Here is a 22,034-nt window from a genome sequence, read left to right on the forward strand (position 1 = left end):
AGAAGCTAGCTCTCTGCTCCAATTAACTGAGCGGGCTTCCTGGAATAAGCAAGCCTTCAGAAATATATAGATTCTGGCAGTCACATTTGGTCAGGGGTATCTTTCTCCTGGGCTGCCAGTGGGAAGGCAGGGGTGGGGGTGGGGGGGTCAGCAAAATAGCTTAAATGGTCATTTCCTCATGTTAATCCTGTCTCCCATTCTGTTCCTTCGTGATCTCTCACTACCCTCTCCTTTGCACTGATTTGAGAGAGGGGAACCAACACCTGAAAAAGGGAAATGAGAGGAAGGGGTATTTGTGGACTGTGATGGACGTGGAATTGGGGAGAGTCCTTGAGTCCCCAAGTCACGGCTAAATAAACAGCCAGACTCTCTGCTCCTTCTGGTTGAGCTGTAACTTTGGGCAAAGTTACTTCTGCTTTAGACTCATTTAACCTTTAGTCTGGGGATCCCCAATCATGTTACTGACATTAATTCCTCTATCCTCACAACAACCTTGAGTTGATGGGAAAAATAAACCAAAACACAAGATCTTATGAGCTACTGGAGTCCACTGTGGTAAAATGCAAATAATAAAGTTTTCTTTCTTATAAGAATTTATCTTCACTTTACTGAAGGGGAAACTGAGTCACAAAGGGTGAGAATAAATCAATTTCATATTTGCCATTCACTCTTTTACTTCATCAATAATGTTTTAATGTTATACTATTTTTCCTTCTGGAAATCCTTATTATGGTCATTCTCTGGATGGGGAAACTGAAGCACAGAGTAATTACAATGTATCGCCTCAAGCTAGGCCTCATAAAATAGTGCCTAGATAAGAAACTCTTCCAGAACCTAAATTCTGAAAAAGAATTTTGTCCTGAGAATTAGATTCCTACCCAAATCTAAAACATTAAATCCCCACTCAAAGCTTGCGAAATGAGGTGAAAATTGCTGTAAAGTTTGAATTGTTGATATTAAAGAACAGTGCGAGGTCTGGGATGGCAGCAAGCGTAATCAGCATCCTTGAGCTTTGTAAAGGGTTTCAGAGTTTACAAGTGCTCCACAGCTGCTATTCATTTATGTCCTTATCAGGGACATCAATAGCGTCCCCTTTTAGAGATGAGAAGGCTGGACCTCAGAGGTCAGTGGCTTGTCAGAGAATAGAGTTAGCAAAGGACAGAACTAGGACTGAAACTCAGGTCTTCTGAATCCAAGTTTAGTGAAAACAAACTGGGGGAAAGAGGTCACCAGCCTTTTACTGGGAGACTTAGTGGAGACTGAGGGAGGAGACAGAAGCTCATCAGCATCAGCCCATCAGCATACATGATAGCAGAGAAGGAAATTATCATCATGAGACATCTCAAATGATGACAGGGAACTGCTCTGGGCAGTGTGGGGACCTACTGACTGTGGCTGTAACCCCTGAGGGCCTGCAATCTAAGACAAACCCACTAGGAAGAACAAATACTTCTGTGACATACAGATGGTAGAATAAGACAGTCATCTACTACAAGAGTAGAGAGGAAAGCATTTACATCATATACATGTCCAGGTTAGTTTAGGGTGTGGAGCATATAAATGAAAATGGGGTCAATAAAGAAGCACAAGCCAGGGAAGAAATGCACACGCTCACACACAACAATCCAGAAAGGGTTTTTCCGAAGAAAAATACTTTTAGAAATTATTTCCTTTCTCTTTTTTTAATTTAAGAAGCAGTGAAATGGCTGTGCTGTGGTGACAGTGGAATTGAGAGCATTAGATTTAGAACAGAAACTTATTCTAGACATGTGGAACAACTGTAAAGATGGGTGGGAAGGGGGTAGGAAGGTAATGTCAGTGGACAAAGACAGCTTTGAGCAAGTGGAAATTCAAGAGAGATTACAACCTGTCTTGACTTTTATGCTAAGTGTCTTAAGTGTTTCCACCCCCACGCTTTTCAGAAAGCTCATGCTCTCCCTATTTCAGGAACATGAAAAATCTCCACGTTTTGAAAACCTGTTTGCAGCAGATGGAGAAGGCAGCAGTGCCATGGTGAAGGAAATGGTGGATAGGGGCATTGGGTATGCTGCGCCATTAGTCCCTGGCCATCCTAATGTCCCCAGATCCTACCACCACAAGAGAGGATCCCAGCCACAACTCATTTATTCAGACCCACTAATTATTAGGGAATCTCCAGTTGCCTTCATCAAACCCAAATTCACCTCTAGAGTTTCAGGCCAGTGATTAGACTCTTAATGTAAAAACTTAATGTTGAGTTCTGCTGGAATATAAACATTTCTCAATATATCAATTTAGACTCCAGCCAGGTAGAGAGACTTGTTTATCTCTGTTAATTGTGTTTACTCAAGACATCCTTTGTGACGTTAATTAGAGAAGCAGCAGCAGAGAACCCTAGGAGTCTGGCTTGAGTAAAAACATGCAGAAAGAGTCCCTATACTCTGACTCCTGGCCCTTTGTAGAGCACAGGCTCCTTGGAGTCAACCGTGCTGGCTCTAACCAAGACCATTTGAGCTATGAGCCAAAGATGAGCAATTTCAGACTTTCAGAAGAAACTACTCATTCCCGATCACCTTGGTTTCTGAGTTGTAACAATTACTAAGATTTGCATGGGTGGTATGAGAAATTGAGGATTCTCATAAGAATGATTCTTATGATTATTATCTTTGCCAACATTTTTCATCTGCCATATTTAAAATATACCATTCTCTGTTCTAACCACTCTACATGTATTAACACATCTAATAACAATCACATGAGTAGATACTGTAGGTATTATGTTCATATAGATGAGGAACTGACACAGAGAAGTTAAGTCACTTAACTAAGGTCACAAAGCTAGTAGATGAAGGCACAAGGACTTAATTTCCGCTTAGCCGAACCCCAATATTTTAAAGGAATGTTCTAGCAAACATCTGATATCTACATGTAAGTTGCCGTTCTAGGTACTATGCACAAGATGCAAAGAATATATAGACAGTTCCTACAAAGAGCTAGTGGACTAGTTGCAGGTATCGGTAACCCTCTCTATGGTGTTTAAGTTCTGCTCCTTATTTTGTTCACCTACAGAGTAGGAAGTTCTAACTAGAAAAGATACAACAATGTTATCTTTTTTAAAAAACAGGTAAGGTAATTTTAGGCCAGAGGGAGCCAATTTACTAATTAATTTATCAAGAGCTACACAATGACTAGTAGCACATTCAAAACTGGAAGCAATTTTTGTAACAACTAATATCTCCAAGTCCCATGTGGCAGAGACGGTGCAAAGGTCTTACTAGAGCAGAGGTACAAAAGAAAGTTTTGATCCATTTGATCAAAATTGATCTTCAATTCTCCTTCAATCCCATCTCTCTTCTTCACCTCCCCCACGCTCGTATTTATTCTAAATTCTTTAACCTTTACTGATCCTCACTACTCCCTTTCTTCTGCCTCTGGAGTGAAACTATGCCTGGACACCACTCAGATTTACAGGGGTGGGACTGCAGATAAAGCTGAACTGCTTGAGATTCTTTATCCTTAATGAGCCTTTAAAGGAAGAAAAAATCATGCTTTGGACAGATATTTGTAATTGCCCGAGCAGGAACAAAAGGTAAAACCAAAAGGGGACACGCGTTTTAAAGACTTAGGGAGAGGACTTGCAAGCTGTTTAGACTGGGACGAATTAAGACTAAATGCAGCGGGGTGGGAACTAGCGGGGAAGCGGTCGTGCCCCCCAGTCTTCCCAGGGAGGAAATGCCAAAGCGACGTGCTTCAGAGAAAGCTTTGCGGTTTCTTTCATACGTATATGAAAGGGCCCTTTCTTCAAGGGTAGGGAAACTGCGTCTGAAGTCTGCGGGTCCCGTCTTCCCATTGTGAGGGATCCCCACTCTGGAAGGTCGCAGGGCCCATTTCTGGAGAAAGACGGGCCGCCTCTCTGTTGTGTGGGAGAGACTGTTTCCCGGCGCCTGGGCCTTCCTGTGGGGTCTGCGAGGTCCCCTCCCCCGGGAGGTGGGACCCCGGGCAGCGCCTCGCCCCGCAAAGTCCGTTCTGCCTCACGGCGCAGGACTGGCGGGGGAAGCGTATAGCAGCTCAGCACCCCCTCGCGCCGCGTCACCCCTCGGCGTCTGGAGGACCCTGGCCCAGCAGCGGACCGGGCCGGCCGCCCGCCACGAGCGTGCGTAACGTGCCCCCGCAGCGTGACGCACGGGCCGTGCCGGGGCGGATGCGCGGGATGCGGACCGGGAGGAGCGCGCAGGGGGCGGAGTGCGGGCGGAAGTCGGCGTCTGCTGAAAGGAGAAAGGAAAGGGAGACGCTGCTGGGTGCGGCGAGGTGAGGCTGGGAACCGGCGGGAGGGCGCCTCCTCCTCCCCCGCCCTCTCTGCTGAGGATGGAAGTGACGAAAGCAGCCGAGGAGGTCACTTCCTGCTGGGGTGGATGAGGAGGAGCCGGAGACGCCGCGGAGGAGACCGGACCGAAGACGGACCGTGCCGGGAAGAGGTGAGTCCCGGCCTCGCCTCGGCCGCCGGGGTGTCTGGGTCGGATCCGGGACCCTGGCGGGGACGGCGTCCCTGGAATCGGGGCCGGACGCCGGGCCGCGTACCCACCCAGCTGGGCCTCACCCAGTGCGGGGGGCGGGGGAGGGTGGGAGGGTGGGATCCCGTGTCTGCCTGAGGGGCGACAGGGACCCAGGGCAGCGTTCATGCGGTGGCCCCGCGCAGCCCTGAGGCCACGGTTAAGGGAAGCCCGGCCCGGGAGGTGAATGGCAAGGAGGTTCTGGGGGCTGTGGAAGCCAGGACCCGGAGCTGCTGCGGGAAACCCGCAGCGCCAGACTGTGCATGCCTCACTCTTCGGGGAGTGGTCGCGATCAGAGGAAGGGCAGGGGTCCTGTGGTTTGCAGAGTTGAGACGAGTGGCCCTACTTGGATGGAAGTGTCCTTGCAGTGAATATGCGAAAGGCGTGCAGAGGCGCCTCAGGGCTCCTGGGAAAGGGACTTTTATGGGGAAAATTGGAGAGCTGGAGTGTCAAGAGAGGGTTTCCTTGTCAGGTTATCGTTGCAGCGGGATTTGGACCCCAGGGTCGTGATGGTTGGAGGGAGTTCTGTGGCAGGGTAAAAGGCCTCGCGATCTGACAGCGCATCCTAGGAGTTAAGAGTCCAGGGTAGCTTCCTGGAGCAGTGGGGAAATTCGTGTTTTTCCTCCCTCATTGTCACTAAGGTGGAAGAGGAAGCTCCTGCCTCAGCCCCGGTGCCTTGTTATTGTGTATCTCGTGTGTGTGTGAGTGTGTGTGTGTGTGTGTGTGTGTGTGTGTGTTTTCCGTGTCTGTCTTCTCCTTCCTTTGGGGTGTTTATCTTGTCCTCGGCCGCTAGTAGTTTTGTAGACTGACACTTGCTGGTCTGCTTAATGTGTTTGGTGAGAAAAAATATTCAAAAGATCTAGAGAAATCCTAGGTTAGGTGAAATTTCCAAGATAAGGAATTTGTCCCTACGCGGGGGCCACTTAGGCATTCTCTCCAGATGCCTGCTAATGTGGATGCTGAGGGCCTGTCATCCACCCTGGAGAACAGCGAGGGTAGATCTGCCCTCCCTCCATGTCCCTCTGGCAGTTTCACCCCTCCCTCCTTTTTGCTAAGTGATTAACACAAAGCTCCTTGCTGGGAGGAACAGGAAATTTATTGAGGAACTGTAAATCTGGATAGAATGAATTCAAATCGCAGCAAGACTCCCTCCACTCACTGGCCAGAAGGGCTTCAGAAATGCCTGCTTTTCACCCCTTCCTGTTAAATGGAGAAAATGTATAATTTTTCTCAAAAAATTTTTGAGAATTTGTGTGTGTTTTTTGTGTAGAGTAAGTGTACATATGGTGTGTTTACTTCCTGTATCCCAGGGTATTTTTCAATGGGGAGGGAGCAGTTTGTGGCTGGGAAGAATCTTCCTTCTCCTATCTCACATAATTCAGTAAAATAAATCAAAATCAGATGTTCATTCTTGAGTGGGAATCAGATGGATTTGGGATTTTTTCATCCTTTAAACTGGTACATCTTGGTGAACTCAGGCTTGTGTATCTTGGCATGTAGGCTTGTCTAGTAATAGAAGACAAACTGTTTGACTTGTGTTGGCTGCGTTTTTGGACCCATTTCACCGTACCTTCCTTTTTTATTTTTATTTTTTTACATTTGAAGGGTTGGTCAGGAGGAGGAAAACAAATATTAAAGACAGTGTTTACACTTTGTGGTTTAAAGTCAGGTGAGAGATAATTATGGGTTTTGAAGCTGATGACCTGAGGCCCATCATTTGATAACTTGGGGAGTAGCAGTTTGGAGGTGACATGTTTGAAAGAAAGAGAGTTGCATACGGAAAGAAGAACAGGGGAAAGGAAGTTTGGGGAGAGACTGCCAGAAAACTTTTGAGAGGATACTAAATAAATAGCATCTTAAAGTAATTGTGTGGCTTGTGTCTCTCAGCAGGCGGGTGAAAATGAAAGCCGGCTGTAGCATCGTGGAAAAGCCAGAAGGAGGTGGAGGTGAGCAGAAGTTAATCATCTCTGATGTACCTGGAAGGTTGCCTCAGTGGTTCCTGTCCTCTCCACTTGAGCTCTGTTCACAAATGTCAGACCATGCTGTCAGAGACACAGTTCCAACCTTAGGGAAAAGGAGTTTTCAGCTGTATTTTCCTGAAACATTAGTTTATCTTTCCTGTTTGTTCCCTTTAGCATTTTCATGTCCTCACAGAAAGTAGGTGTATTTAGTAATGTATGAAAAGGTCAGCTTAGGACATCTGGTTGCTGCTGCCCAACTCTTATCAGATTTAATGATTGCCACAAGGATAGGTGACTTCTCTGTGCTTTCCTCTCCCCATTGTGGTTAGGCCCAGCTGACTGAGAGTACTTACAGCATGTTTGCAAAGCACTGTAGATTCTGAGCAGTGGAATGTGCAGTTGGGGTTGCTGGTATGTATGTACCTACCTCTTAACTAGCTTAATCTTGACCTTCTCACATGAAAGGGTATCAGTTTCCTGACTGGGCCTACAAAACAGAGTCATCCCCAGGCTCCCGGCAGATCCAGCTGTGGCACTTCATCCTGGAGCTGCTGCAGAAGGAAGAGTTCCGCCATGTCATCGCCTGGCAGCAGGGAGAGTACGGGGAATTTGTCATCAAGGATCCAGATGAGGTGGCCCGCCTCTGGGGCCGCAGGAAATGCAAACCACAGATGAATTATGACAAGCTGAGCCGGGCCCTCAGGTAAGGAAAAGGATTCCCAAATCTGTGTTAACAGATTGGAAGGAGACTAAGCTGTTTGGTGAATGCTAGATAAAAAGGGTATCAGGTAATAAAAGACTACACTATCTTAGTGAATAATGTGTCACTTTAAAGTGGGAGTAGACGAGCTGTTGAATGTGAGTAGCATAGGCACAGGAGGAGAAAAGGCATATCTTTGGTTATACGTAGGAGGGGATTCCAATGTGGCTGGCACTGGATCCTGACAGACAGCTGATTCTGCTCTGTAGTGGGCGAGAGTATATGGTGAAACATGGATTGGAGTTCATTTATAATCCAAAGGATTAGTTTAGACTTCTCTATTAGAATCTGTTAGAATTTCTTTCTTTGGGCTTCCCTGAAAGAAACTTAGAAAAGGATGAAGCAAGTCACGGGAGGAAGATTCAATGATACTGACCTATCTATTCCGGAACTGTGTCTGTGAGCTCAGGTTGTCCATAGCCTGCTGCAATATGTCTAAAGATTGATCACTATAAGTTTTCTCAGGTTCTTTTTTCCCCTTGTCGGTCTTACATTTCATAGTCCGTTAGCCCTCAAGGGGCTAGAAGGCAGTTTATGACCTCTGCTACTGCATAGATGTAAGACTAAAGGTTCCAGATAATTGAAGTTCTCCTGACCTGAAATGTAAACTCTGTACAGTGGCTTTGCTGTATTCTTTCACATCCCTTTGAGTCTTTGAAGGTGAGGCGGGCCACACTAGCTGCTGTTTTCCAGATCAGGGCATGCCATTGTTTGACCTGCCACCATAAAACAGTTCTACATTCCTTTGTCTGTCTTTTGAGCTTAGGCCTCCAGACTAACCACATCAGGTCTCCCTAGTGATTTGTCTGCCCCCACCTGGGCAAGACCGAAAAGAAAAACTAAGCAGTTAGTGACATGCAGTGCAACCAGAAGGAAATGGACTGTAGAATCGAAATTGTAGAGAGATGGAGAAGAAAATGTTTGGGGCTAGGATAGGTGTTCAGAATCTTAAAGTGAAGTTGTCTTTGTAAACCTCTAGGCAAAAACGAGCTGAGTTGAAAATTGAGTAAGAAAATTAAGCTGTTAGGTCTCCTAGATCTACCTGGAGGGCCAGGCTGCAAAAGATTGGTAGTGATTTTTGTAAGTAATACTTAGAGCAAGAATTGTTGGTCTCAGTGGCTACCTAAGTGTATTGAAAGCTGTCAGTAGCTACAAGACGAATGGACATGTATTCCTGTTTTTACAGATACTATTACAACAAGAGGATCCTTCATAAAACAAAAGGGAAAAGATTTACCTATAAATTTAACTTCAACAAGCTGGTGATGCCCAACTACCCATTCATCAACATTCGGTCAAGTGGTAAGATACAAACTCTTTTGGTAGGGAATTAATTTTGAATTGAAAAGAATTTTTAAAAATCCAAATCTAAGACATGGCATGTTTAGGAAGATTTTAGAAACACTAAAATAATGTGATCCTTTGGATTGCCTCAATGTTCTTATTCAAGTCATCTCACTTATAAGGAGAGTTATAGGCTATTCAGTATCAAGATAGATTTCTTTGGTTTATTTGGTTGGTTCCCTTTTGTGCATATTGTTTGTAATCTCCTAGATACTATTACACTATCTTGTTTGGGAATGATGTTTCATAGGTTTGTGATGATCTTTACGTTCAGGACTCAGTTTTAACACCCAGCCCAGTGGTTCTTTCATAGATGGGAACCTGTTTCTACAAACACTTCCGATTTTCTGTGAAACTACCAAGCTCTCCCTTATCAAGTGAATATCATCAAAACCACAGCATCCTTGATCAGAGAAGGGGGAGGTTCACATGTTTGCAGTGAAAAGCAGTGTCTTTGATCTGCAACAGCAAATCCTCAGAGAAAAAGATTCTGGGGTTACTTGACCTTCTCTCCTGTTAAGTGCAGTAGGGCTTCCCCTCTTGACTTTCCTGGTTATAGCTTTCCATCACAGCTCCCCACATTCTCTCTTGATGTTGAAAGCAGTCTCTCAAAAGACTTTGTTGTTGTGTGGTTTTTTGTTTGTGATTTTTTTCCTTATGCAAATCATACTCCTGCCCAAGAAAATACAGTAGTTCCCCTTATCTGAGCAGTATATGTTCTAAGACCCCTAGTAGATTCGCAAACCACAGATAGTACCAAACTCCATTCATATATGTGATGTTTTTTCTTCCCTTAACCCCACTCATATGTATCTGTGATAACGTTTAATTTATAAATTAGGCACAGTAAGAGATTAATGACAATAATAAAATAGAAAAATTATAACAATATGCTGTAATAAACTTAATGTGGTCTTTCTCAAAATATCTTTGTGTACTGTACAGACCTATTTTCAGACCTTTGTGGGTAACTAAAACAGTGGAAAGCAAAACCTCAGATAAGAAAGGACTACTGTAGATTGTATTTAACTGTTTTCCGACCAGTCCATCAGTAAGTACTCTGTCATTGTGGCCTTGTATGCTAAGGCAAAGAATGCTGATCATGCAGTAATACAACTTCTCAGAAAAGCTGGAAGAAACCTGAAAAATTAGTGGGGGTGTGGTTGAGAGAACATAATGTTGAGATCCATTGCAGATATGTAATTACTACACAACAAGTTAGGGCAGTTTTAGCTTGACTCTGCTATCATTACAGTTTCATCTCAACTTCTGTAACCACTCCCTCCTGTCCCTGGGGCATGCATTTAAAAAAAAAAAAAAAAGTGGTATTGGAATGCATCTCTCTAATTACAACCTGTTTTCTTTCCTTGTGCCTGAGGGAGAGGCGTTAGGAAATCAGACCTGTACTAGCCACTCAAATCTTGCTTCCTCTATTTCTCACTCTTGCCCCTTCCTTGTATGCCTAGAGGAATTGGGAATCTAGATGTATATACCAACAATTTTAAAGAATTTGTTGGTTTTCATACCCCTTCACCCCACTCCCAAAAAAATGTTTCATTCGTCTTGTTATTCTGTCTTTGACCCATATTTATCTATTGAAAATCCAGAACTTCCGCCACTTGGACAACCTAGAATGGGGCATTCATAAGCCCTGGGAAGTAATGTGGTTTTCCAGGGCAAGGAAACCTGGATCCTCACTCTGTGAAGAATCTGATCTAGAAACCTAACAATAGTGGCCCAGCACACCTGTTCTGCCCGAAGGCGATTGAACCAACATTGATCTTTAACCCAAGCTCAAGATCCTAATCAAAAAGCCACAAGGGGCCGGGCCAGGTGGCTCATGCCTATAATCCCAACACTTTGGGAGGCCAAGGCCGGCAGATCACTTGAGGTCAGGAGTTCAAGACCAGCCTGGCCAACATGGGGAAACCCCCATCTCTACTAAAAATACAGGTGGCAGTCACCTGTAGTCCCAGCTACTCAGGAGGCCAAGGCAGGAGAATCACTTGAACCCGGGAGGCAGAGGTCGCAGTGAGCTGAGATCATGCCACTACACTCCAGCCTGGGCGACAGCGAGACTCAGTCTCAATAAAGCACAAGGAAAGCAAAACTGTGTGCATTTCTTTTAGTACATCTATCTCTACTACCTGGTTGCTCACATCCTAGATATAGACAACTGCAAAGAACTGGTGTCATTAGTTTTTAAAGAACTTTTGACCAGAGAGGCCAAATGTTGTTTAAGGTTAACTTTATGATAACAAAGGAATGTAACATTTATTGAACATCTGCTTTATGGAGGTACTTTTGCTTAGTAGTTTTGTGAATTACTTTATTCAACTTTTCAGCCCAGTGAAGTGAATGTCTTGATATCCACATTTTACAAATGATAAAATTAGGAAAACGACAGCAAAGTTAAAGACTGATCAGGGTTCGTTGAATAGTTATCTATTGAACAGTTTCTCGGGAAACAATTCCTGAGACATCGAGCTGTTGAAGTCTAGCCCTTATTTAATAGATCATACATTCCTCCTCTAGATTGTGATTCATTTGTTCAACAGATAATGGGAGTTCTTTACCTCACGGAACTTACAGTTTAGCAGGAGAGATAAGATATGCCGGGTTTAATACAATGTGAAATGTGATAAGTACTCTAAATAGAGCTGTGTGGATTTAGATCCTGGAGGCCATTGAGATCATGTCTACAAGGTGGGTTGAGACAGTTGGGGTATTCTGGTCTGTGTATTTTATCATGAAAAGCATCCTGTATAATACATTATTAAAATATTTTCTTATATTTGCATAAGAAACATTGGAAAGATACAGAAGATACTGTCAGGATGGGGGCAGGACAGACCAGTTCAGGGATGGACTTGATACCTCTCAGTCTATGCCTCTCTACTCCCACCAACCCCAGTTTTTTAATTTTTATTTGGGAAAACTCCAAACCTACAGGAATACTGGAAAAAGGACAGTAAACACCCATATATCCTTTATCTAGATTCACTAATGGTTAATATTGTAGCCACATTTGCTTTATCTCTTTCTATTTATATATACTTTTTAAATCTTTTGAGATTAAGTTGCAGACATCATGACATTTCGTCCCTGTGTACTTCAGCTTGTATTTCCCAGGAACAAGGACATTCTCCTCCATAACCACAATAACATTACCACACCCAGGATGTTTAACATTGATATAATTCTATTATCTAATACATAGTCCGTATTCGAATGACAGTTGTCTTTTTAGGGTTTAAATTTTGTACCATGATTAATAAATTATTTAACAATGACATGCAATTTGCTATGCTTGGTACTATTCTAAGGGCTTTACAAATATTAACCGTTAATCGTCATAACAATAGGCCCTGTGCTGACCTATTTTACAGGTAAGGAAACTGAGGCACAGAGAGGCAAGCTGTCCAGAGGCACATAACTAGTAAGTGGTAGGACCAAGATTGGAACCTAGGCAAGGACCTTATGAATTCCATTTTGCCAGAGGGGTCAAAGATTCCAGTGTGCTACTTGTACTAGGGTACAAGGTGGAAGCTGCCAGAACTGAGATTCAGACCCAGTTTTTTCAACCCCAGTACTTGAATTTCATGGTGACTTCATGGAGGTGGACTTCTAAAGCAATGGTATTCAAACTTTCTTTTTTAGCAGCAAACTTTTTTTCTAAGCAAAATCTTAGGTTTGATATCTCAACATATAAAAGTAGGGCTACTTCAATTAATCAGAGATAAGGGTTCCAGAATGCTGGAAGCAATGCTTCCCAGTATTGCTTCTAGCCTCACCTCCCATTACTCCACCTAAATACATCAGGAAAATACTGCTTATTATGTCTCCTTTACAGTATACCTTAACGTATGTAAAGACTGAGATATCCTCCAGTTTATTTTTCTTTTTTAATAAAAAACTAGATTTTGGGCCGGCACAGTGGCTCACGCCTATAATCCCAGCACTTTGGGAGGCGGAGGTGGGCGGATCACGAGGTCAGGTGTTCAAGACCAGCCTGACCAATATGGTGAAACCCTGTCTCTACTAAAAATACAAAAATCAGCCAGTCATGGTGGTGCGCACCTGTAGTCCCAGCTACTTGAGAGGCTGAGGCAGAAGAATTGCTTGAACCTGGGAGGCGGAGGTTGCAGTGAGCTGAGATCGTGCCACTGCACTCCAGCCTGGGTGACAGCAAGATTCTGTCTCCAAAAAAAAAAAACAAAACAAAACTAGATTTAACCAAGCATTTCTAAGTTGCTTAGGAGACAAGACCTTTCCCTGCACATTATACTTCATTCTTCTGAATACATAGAAGTGGCTTTTTGCTTTTGAGTAGATGTACTCTTAATTGAAAGTCAAGATCCAAAAGAATCAAAAAGGGTAGAATTGTAGCCACTGTAATAAGCTAGTAGAAGAATACATTTGGCCTGGGACCCTCTTGGCTCTACTCAAATCATTTGCAAGGTCATCCATCTGTTCTTCCTAATTTTAAAATTAAATCAGTGGCTTTATTTTTTTTCCAGTCTGTGATTTTGTTTTTAATTATCTTAAGTCTTATAATCATGCATAATTTTTAAATTTGTTTATATTTCCTCTACTTAATTCCTTTTAAATTGGCAAAAGCACCATTTCCAATCACAAATACACAGCAGTTCTACAGTGTTATGTTTCTGAATGGCTGTTTAGAGGCAATCCCAAATTATAACTTAGTCTGAATTAGATGGTAAAGAATTCAAGAGTGAAGTTTAACTTGCTACTATTTTTAAAGCATCTGATCCTATAGATCACCTATAAAATGTGAGAAGTGTTAAATCTTTATTTGATATTACACATAAACCCACTAAAATGCCTTTCAATAAGTAAAAGAAATCACTTTACATACAGATTTCTAATTAAATTGGCTATTATTGTTAAAGCCAAAAATATAAAGTAGACATTGCTGCCTTATCTTCAGCCCTTGCCTTTAAGAGGCAAATGAACATAAAACACTGGTGAATCTTGCTTGGTTCTGAGACAGTGAAGGAATTTCCCCAGTATTTAAATATATTCACATAACTAGTTATGTAAATCTAAATATAAAACCATTCTCCAATAAGTTTTAAGACGGCATTCATCATCTTTGTGAAAAGTTGAACATTACTAATGAAGTCCAGTCATATATTTAGAAGGGGTAAACAGTGATAGATAGCATTTACTAAATCGGAATTACCATTAAAATTCCAAAAGCCAAACATATTCATCTAATCTCAAGTCAGTCTTAATTAAATCAGGACTGCCCAACAAAAATCTGTCAGTCATTCATTATCTGGATTCTGGTTTATGAGATCTGTTAAATTATGGTACACATAAAAAAGTCATGAGGCATTTCTGTTTTGCAATAAATAAGGCAGTGTCCAATTATTATCCATTAGTAGCTTTTTTGAGATAATCTATCAAGTCTGCCCTTTTCTGCCTTAATGTCGGCAAAGATCATTTTTGTTCCAAGGATATACTTCTTGGGATTCTCCAAATACTCCATCGGTATCCTCTCCCCAGGTAATGCCTTTGTTCTTATTGGCATCTGTGTAAGAGAATCCAGTGGCCTGACCTGTCTTCCACCCAAAGAGACATGGAGATTAGGCCCAGTCTCGTGCTTGCCTCCCTTTTCCACAGTGTGGCACTGGGCACACTTCTGAACACAAATCTTCTTGCCTTTCTCAACATCACCCGTATTTAATTCTCTCTTTCATCACTGGCACTATGAAGGTTCCTGCTCGGAAGCTGGATGTCCTGCTCTCTAAATCAGTGGCTTAAAAAAAAAAAAAAGTCCTGCAGAACAGTTTTCTGTGGAACATTAGTTTGGGAAATGAGGCTCTGGCATAGTGTTACTCAGTCCCATGCACCTAGAAAGCTACAGTCTTACGAATAACAGCAGACTCCAGAGTCTGCTAGACCAAGAGGAGAAGGCACCAGCTGATTGGGAGCAATTCATAACCATCCCATATCTGTGTACCTTTTTTGTTTCCACTCCTAGATCACTATACTTTCACTTAAAATTTTGTTTTTTTCTATTTTTTTCTTCTCCTTTGTTCTTTCTTCACCTTTGCCTGAGAACCCTGCTGACATTATTATAGAAACTGCTGACACCTCCCAGGAACCCACAGGTCCCTGAGACTTCAGATGGCATACCTTTTTCATGTCTTATCAGGAGGACCACTGGGGAACTTGAGAACTGTGAGCCACTAAAGTTGATGGGCTGGGCGCAGTGGCTCACACCTGTAATCCCAGCACTTTGGGAGGCTGAAGCAAGTTTATCGTTTGAGGCCAGGAGTTCGAGATCAGCCTGGCCAACATGGTGAAACCCAGTCTCTACTAAAAATAACAAAAATTAGCCGGGCATGGTAGCACACACCTGTAATCCCAGCTACTCCAGAAGCTGAGGCACAAGAAGCACTTGAACCCAGGAGGTGGAGGTTGCAGTGAGCCAAGATGGTGCCACTGCACTCCAGCCTGGGCAACAGAGTGAAACCCTGTCTCAAAAAAAAAAAAAAAAAAAAAGTTGACATAAGTAGCACAGTGTATGTTATCACTTAGAACTTTACATTTTAGTAAGCAAACTTGGAAGAAGGAATAGTAGGTCCTGGATTTTCTCCCAGCCTCCTTAATGTTTGAAAGCAGGTTGGAGATGGAGATCATTCAGTAGAATTTGTTAGAGGAATATAGATTTGGAGAGATTGAAAAATATTTGAATCTCTGTGAAGCAGTGATTGTATATCAGGAATGATAAAACACTTGGTAATAAGAACTTAACAAATGTGTAGCCTTTTTAAAAATTAAACTGTTTTTAGTAAAACATGGTCAGTGTATGTGAGGTATAGGGTGTTTGAGTTTTTAATGCATTACTTTCCATGCATGTCATTTCCAGTTTTGTTGATTTGTTTTTTGGTTTGGTTTGTTTGCTTTTTATATGCGGCGAAGCGGTGCATCCAGGAATGGGGCCTTGGCCCAAGCAGAGCTTCTCTGGAGGTGCAGTCAGCCAGGGCAGCTCTGCCCCTCCCCACAGTCAGCCAGGGCAGCTCTGTCCCTCCCCACAGTCAGCCAGGGCAGCTCTTCCCCTCCCTACAGTCAGCCAGGGCAGCTCTGTCCCTCCCCACAGTCAGCCAGGGCAGCTCTTCCCCTCCCTACAGTCAGCCAGGGCAGCTCTGCCCCTCCGCACAGTCAGCCAGGGCAGCTCTGCCCCTCCGCACAGTCAGCCAGGGCAGCTCTTCCCCTCCCTACAGTCAGCCAGGGCAGCTCTGTCCCTCCCTACAGTCAGCCAGGGCAGCTCTGCCCCTCCGCACAGTCAGCCAGGGCAGCTCTGCCCCTCCGCACAGTCAGCCAGGGCAGCTCTGCCCCTCCCCACAGTCAGCCAGGGCAGCTCTGTCCCTCCCCACAGTCAGCCAGGGCAGCTCTTCCCCTCCGCACAGTCAGCCAGGGCAGCTCTGCCCCTCCGCACAGTCAGCCAGGGCAGCTCTGTCCCTCCCTACAGTCAGCCAGGGCAGCTCTGCCCCTCCGCACAGTCAGCCAGGGCAGCTCTGCCCCTCCGCACAGTCAGCCAGGGCAGCTCTTCCCCTCCCTACAGTCAGCCAGGGCAGCTCTGTCCCTCCCCACATCCCATCTCGAAATATATCTGTATTCCAACAAGGAAAAATGGGATAGCATGTGGGTAGTCTAGGCAGTGAGTAAACATCAGATGTCCTCTTGTAGCAACTATCTATATGTTGTTATTATTTTCTATCTTAAATGTTCTCGAATGTTTATATTTCAGTAAACCTCTACCTCGTCACACACACACACGAATATATATATATGGCCAAAATTATGGAAATAAGACTATTTGCAGAGCTAAAAATTGAAACAGGTAATATATACACAATATTTAGAGTTGCAGAGGAGAAGGCTCTTGTACCCATTCATTCATTCCACTTAATATTTATTGTGTACAGGAAGTACACAACTGTTAAGCCCTGAACTGCGAGGTGTACAGTTGTGAACAATAGGAAGTCCCTGCCATGTGGAATTTAGGTTGTAGAATATGGATAAGCAATTACAATGTTTTTGACAGTAAGGAGTACTGTGAAGACAGTAAAGAGCCTAGAGAAGGATGACAAGTTGAGTAGAAGCAGCTGAGCAGTAGTTACTAGGAAGTTGGAGAACTGTGGGATTCAGTCCAGTTGGAATGATTGTTTCCTGTTACTACTAAATATTTTGCACTTAGTTAGCATAAGTGATGATAATGAATGAGCAGTCCTCTGATGCAGGCTTTTGTATTTTCCACCATCACAGGTGTGGTTCCTCAGAGTGCACCACCAGTGCCAACAGCCTCTTCCCGGTTCCATTTCCCACCTCTGGACACCCATTCTCCAACCAATGATGTGCAGCCGGGACGGTTCTCTGCTAGCTCCCTAACTGCTTCTGGCCAGGAGTCCAGTAATGGTACTGATAGAAAGACTGAGCTTTCAGAGCTGGAGGATGGCTCAGCTGCTGACTGGCGCCGGGGTGTGGATCCCATGTCCTCCAGGAATGCCATTGGTGGAGGAGGGATTGGCCATCAGAAACGCAAGCCTGACATAATGCTTCCTCTGTTTGCTAGGCCAGGGATGTACCCTGACGCCCACAGTCCCTTCGCTGTCTCTCCACTCCCTGGCCGCGGAGGTGTCCTTAATGTCCCCATTTCACCAGCCCTCTCCCTGACTCCCACCATCTTCTCCTATAGCCCATCACCAGGCCTGAGCCCTTTCACCAGCAGCAGCTGCTTCTCCTTCAACCCTGAGGAAATGAAACACTACCTTCATTCTCAAGCTTGTTCTGTGTTCAACTACCATCTGAGTCCTCGGACTTTTCCCCGTTACCCGGGGCTCATGGTTCCACCACTGCAGTGCCAAATGCATCCTGAGGAGTCAACTCAGTTCTCCATCAAGCTGCAGCCCCCACCAGTTGGGCGGAAGAACCGGGAGAGGGTTGAGAGCAGCGAGGAGTCAGCACCAGTCACCACGCCCACCATGGCTTCTATTCCCCCAAGAATCAAGGTGGAACCTGCCTCTGAAAAGGATCCTGAGAGCCTCAGGCAGTCGGCACGAGAGAAGGAGGAGCACACTCAAGAAGAGGGCACTGTGCCAAGCAGGACCATTGAAGAGGAAAAAGGCACCATCTTTGCCCGTCCTGCTGCACCACCCATCTGGCCCTCTGTGCCCATTAGCACCCCAAGTGAAGAACCTCTGGAGGTGACTGAAGACATTGAGGACAGGCCTGGCAAAGAGCCCAGTGCACCTGAGAAGAAAGAAGATGCACTGATGCCCCCCAAGCTTCGGTTGAAGCGGCGCTGGAATGATGACCCTGAAGCCCGAGAGCTGAGCAAGAGTGGCAAGTTTCTCTGGAATGGGTCAGGACCCCAGGGCTTGGCAACAGCAGCTGCTGATGCTTAGAACTGGAAGTGGATTAGGAGCTGTTTATACTATAATCAAATACATACATGTATTTATGTAGCAAGATTTCAGGGTGGGGGGGAGGGAGTTAAACTGGTTTGATCATTCTAGGGGCATAGACTTGTATTTTTATGTTTTGGGGATGGGATGGGGTTATCTTCTGTTGTAAATTAGGTGGGATATGAACACACTTATTTTCCTGGTGAGTAGGACACAGGGAGGGTATTGAACTCAAAGGAGAAGGAGCCTCTATATCCTGTTGAGGCTTATACTTTCTGACAAGGAAACTCCCAAAGGGCCAAGATACTTTTTGGTCCCATGATAGTCAGGTTCCAGACTTCTTTCTTTTCTATTGTATTTGTATGTGGAAAGCCATTAATGAATTTATTTTGCTCCAAGAGATACACATAAAAGGGAAAAGGGCATGGTTGGGAGGTTGAGCAGTAAGAGACCATTAATACTAAGTATTTTGCCTGAAATGCTTCTTTATAATTGTTTCAGGGAAGGAATAAGATAATCTCAGACTTACTGGGGTGGGGCTTGGGGAATGTTTGGATGTTGCTCTTTTTCTTCTTCCTTTTTTTTTTTTTTTTTTTTGGTTGGTGGTGTTTGGCATTTTTTTCTTTTCCTTTTTAAAGAAAATGTTTTCAGGAAACATGAACAAACATACTGCCAATTATAGTGGGGCTGGGAAGGCACAGGAGCTGGCGACCTCTCAGCTGCATAGTTGGGACGGCAAACCCTGCTGTGAGCTTCTCAGACTTTTCACCTACTTCACCTATTAAGAAGCCATGAGGAGTTGTAAACTCTTGTTCAGGGAAGAAAAGAGGGCAGGAGGAAGTAACCCAATGCCTTTAAATACAAAACAGATGAAAAACAAAATACTCATTTTTCCTTTTCTATTGTGGGTTTGGGGAGCCAAACCAAGTGTGACTGTGAGCACGTTCACTGAGAGGCATGACAACATTATTGAAGAGGTCTTTCCATTATGTCTGGTTCTCTTATTTTCTTAAGTCAAGCCTTAACTATGAACATACTTTAAGATGATACGGGTCTGTCACCATAAACCTGTAAAAGGGCATCGACAGCTTTTCAGATAATCCAGGAATGTTGAGACATGGCTAAGTTTCTAGCTGATACTTAGTCATTCCCTCTTGATATTGTTGGGATGGGTAGCCAAAAGGCAGGCTTGTGGGAGTTAAGAGCCAATGATACCTGGAAATATGGGAGGTAGCTGGGGGTACAAGTGGATGTTGAGACTGAAGGAAGAGGTGGAAAGAAGACACAGAAGGCACCCAGATGCCAAAAGGCCTGGCATGAATGAAAGAGTTGGCGTCTGTCCTGTTGTGGTGTTCCCATTCTTGCCATACCCATTTGCCCAGATTGTTCTGATTCTCATGTTCAATTGACTATCCCACATGAGACTACAGTTTATAGGCAGTGAGGAATTGTTTCTTCCTGGGAAATGTCCTTCCAACAACCTCAGAGGAATGGGAAAGTGTTAATCTTACGTGAAGCAAAGGAGCCTGGACTAGGGGCAGAGAGAAAGAAGCAGCAGCCCACCTTCTGTGTGTTTGCACATGTGCCTATGTCGTGTACATTGGTACCTGACTGTGCTCAGATCTGCGTCGCAGCAGCGAGAGAAGAAATCACTCCATATCCAATGAGAGGAAGGGTGGCACAGAGATGGTGTCTACAATTAGAGACATTTCTGACTCCACCTTAGCCTAAGCAAACTTTATATACTGAGTAACATTTGAAGGTTGTCTTTTAATGGTGGGGGGTGTTTTTTCCTTTTTAAACTACAGTGCTTGCACAAGAGAGGGAGGGACTCAGAAAAGGTTAGGGCAGGTGAGGGAGACAGTAGATGGCCTGGGATGACTTGAGTCCATCATACTATTGCTTGGCAGGTGTCCTCCCCCATGTTTGATTCAAATTCCATGAGTGACCTACCTTTCCCCAGGAATGGGACTGAGAGGGTAGTCCCCAGCAACTCAGTCTGCACAGGACTCCCCGTTCAGGCTGCCTTTGGTGGTTGTGCTTTTGTAAGTTTCTCTGCACTTCGACTTACCTCTGAATCAGAAAGCAAGCCCAGCAGGTGAATGAGGGATGTCTGCTTGGCATTGCCCAATCTAACCAGGGAGGCTGGCTGGCCACCCACTGTCCGCTAGAGGGGAGAGCCAGCAGGTGTTGGTATGAACTCAGGAATAGAAACACGAGGCCTTTTTAAATACGAGGGAGAAGAATCCATGATGCATACCTGTAACCCCCTAGAACCCAAGTGCCAGAATTCCTAGATGCTGCTTCTGTTTGAACAAAATGTCACTGCTTTTACACTTGAAAAAAACACACTCGAAAAATGTTCAACTCCATGAAAAATATTTTTTGGCTTTAAGAAATTGTTTGGTGTTCAACTGTTTCCTTTGATTGCCATTCCACCAGTAAATTGTTGGTTGACTTGCACTGCACTCTGGGGTTGGGGTTGGGAGGGGAGGGTCCTTATACAGAGCCGAACCTGGGGTTGCTCAGGAAGTGGGCCAGGGAATGTGGAAGTCGTTGACATTGCCTGGGCCAAAAGAGTGGGAGATAGTTTTTCTCCCCTCAGCCCACTCCTGGTAGCACCTGTCGCCAGCCTGGTACAAAGCCAGGCCTTTTTCTTCTGTGAGCATCTCATCACTGTCCAGCAGCAGGTGGAAAAAGGGGGACAACAACCAGACCTATTTTTCTCCCCCATTTTTTCCAAATTTTGCTGTGCCAAATGTTTAAAATTTTATAAATATGAATCTATTGAAATTTCCTTAATCAAGAGCTTCTTCGTGTAAAGTTTGCTTTTTTAGCTATAGAAAAAGAGAACAGTAAATATCTCTTAATGGCATCCAGCCTTGCTGAGCTCACCTTTTTTCCTGAAGAATGGGTAGGAGTGAAATATTTAATGTAAACATTTCACCAAGTCCCTTTACCCTAATTTTGAAGCTGCATTAAACCCAACTCACTAACACAGGGAATGATTGCACCCTAGTCCTCTGTGGGCCAAGAAACTTTCAGAAGCATTAAAAAAATAGTTGAAATATATCACTTCTCACCAAGTGGGTAGAGTCAGTTGGCTGTTTGTCCCTTGTTTTTTATTTATTCCATAATTATGTTTGTGCTTTTTGTTTTGTAAACAGTAATGGAACGTACATTTTTATTTTGTTTAGAAGACAACTTTGATTCAATCTTTCAAGAACTGTTCCATTCTTGGTTTCTTCTTAGGGGGAAAAAAAGTTACCAGTTAATTTGTTTTGAGATATTTAAGCATTCTTTGAGTTATGGAATTGTGATGCAGGGATTTGTGAATGAGACATTTACATGTGAAAGGTGACTTCACTAGTTACCTGCTTAAGCCGAGTAAAGTGTGTATATGTACATAAAATGTAAGTAATCTTAACTCCATTGTGCAGTGCCTTTTAGATGTTCCGCTTTCTATAAAGTCTTCAAATTTTTGCATATATATTATATATATATGATGTAATGTTATAGAAATATATGTATAATATACATATTTTTTCCAGGGGTATCTGATAGCTCTGTATTTTGTTATGGAAGTTGAAAGAAAAAAGTATTTTACCTCAGAAATTAAATAAAAAAATACTTTTAAGTAATGTTTGCTGAGAGTTGGTTTTGTTGTTCATCATACACTGTGCTGGGGTGGTCATGCCAGAGAATTTGCCAAGTCCGTCCTCGCTCACCCACCCTCATGCATTGTTATTCCTATTGTACAGGTACCAACATAGTAAGGAAATAGGTCTCTTAACAGTTCTGGAGCTTTTCCATTTTCTTGAGTGAATGGCTGCTACCAGTTAAAACTAACTGAAGCCAGAGACCCAAGTTAGGTGGAAATTTCTATCTCAAGATTATTGTGAAGATTCTTTAAGAGTACATGTCAAAGCCAGACACAAAAGACCACACATTGCCTGATTCCTTTTACATGAAGTGTCCAGAATAGGCAAATCTGTAGCGA

The 22,034-nt window shown here is 43.8% G+C and overlaps 1 protein-coding gene across 2 annotated transcripts; it reads left to right on the plus strand.

Moving 5' to 3' along the window:
• The first annotated feature begins 3,624 nt into the window (after positions 1–3,624).
• On the plus strand, positions 3,625–18,101 carry LOC100993377 (ETS variant transcription factor 3). 2 transcript variants are annotated; one of them, XM_003821023.6, is made up of 5 exons: positions 3,625–4,454; positions 6,417–6,475; positions 6,956–7,193; positions 8,437–8,552; positions 16,896–18,101. In XM_003821023.6, the coding sequence occupies exons 2-5, from the start codon at positions 6,430–6,432 to the stop codon at positions 18,032–18,034; spliced, it is 1,539 nt and encodes a 512-aa protein (XP_003821071.2). In that variant the 5' UTR covers positions 3,625–4,454; positions 6,417–6,429; the 3' UTR covers positions 18,035–18,101. The 2 variants fall into 2 exon arrangements, with proteins under 2 accessions (XP_003821071.2, XP_008972745.2); XM_008974497.5 differs by having other exon boundaries at positions 6,420–6,475.
• The last annotated feature ends 3,933 nt before the right edge of the window (positions 18,102–22,034 follow it).

Source organism: Pan paniscus, chromosome 1, assembly GCF_029289425.2.
Source record: "Pan paniscus chromosome 1, NHGRI_mPanPan1-v2.0_pri, whole genome shotgun sequence".
NCBI classification, from domain to species: domain Eukaryota; kingdom Metazoa; phylum Chordata; class Mammalia; order Primates; family Hominidae; genus Pan; species Pan paniscus.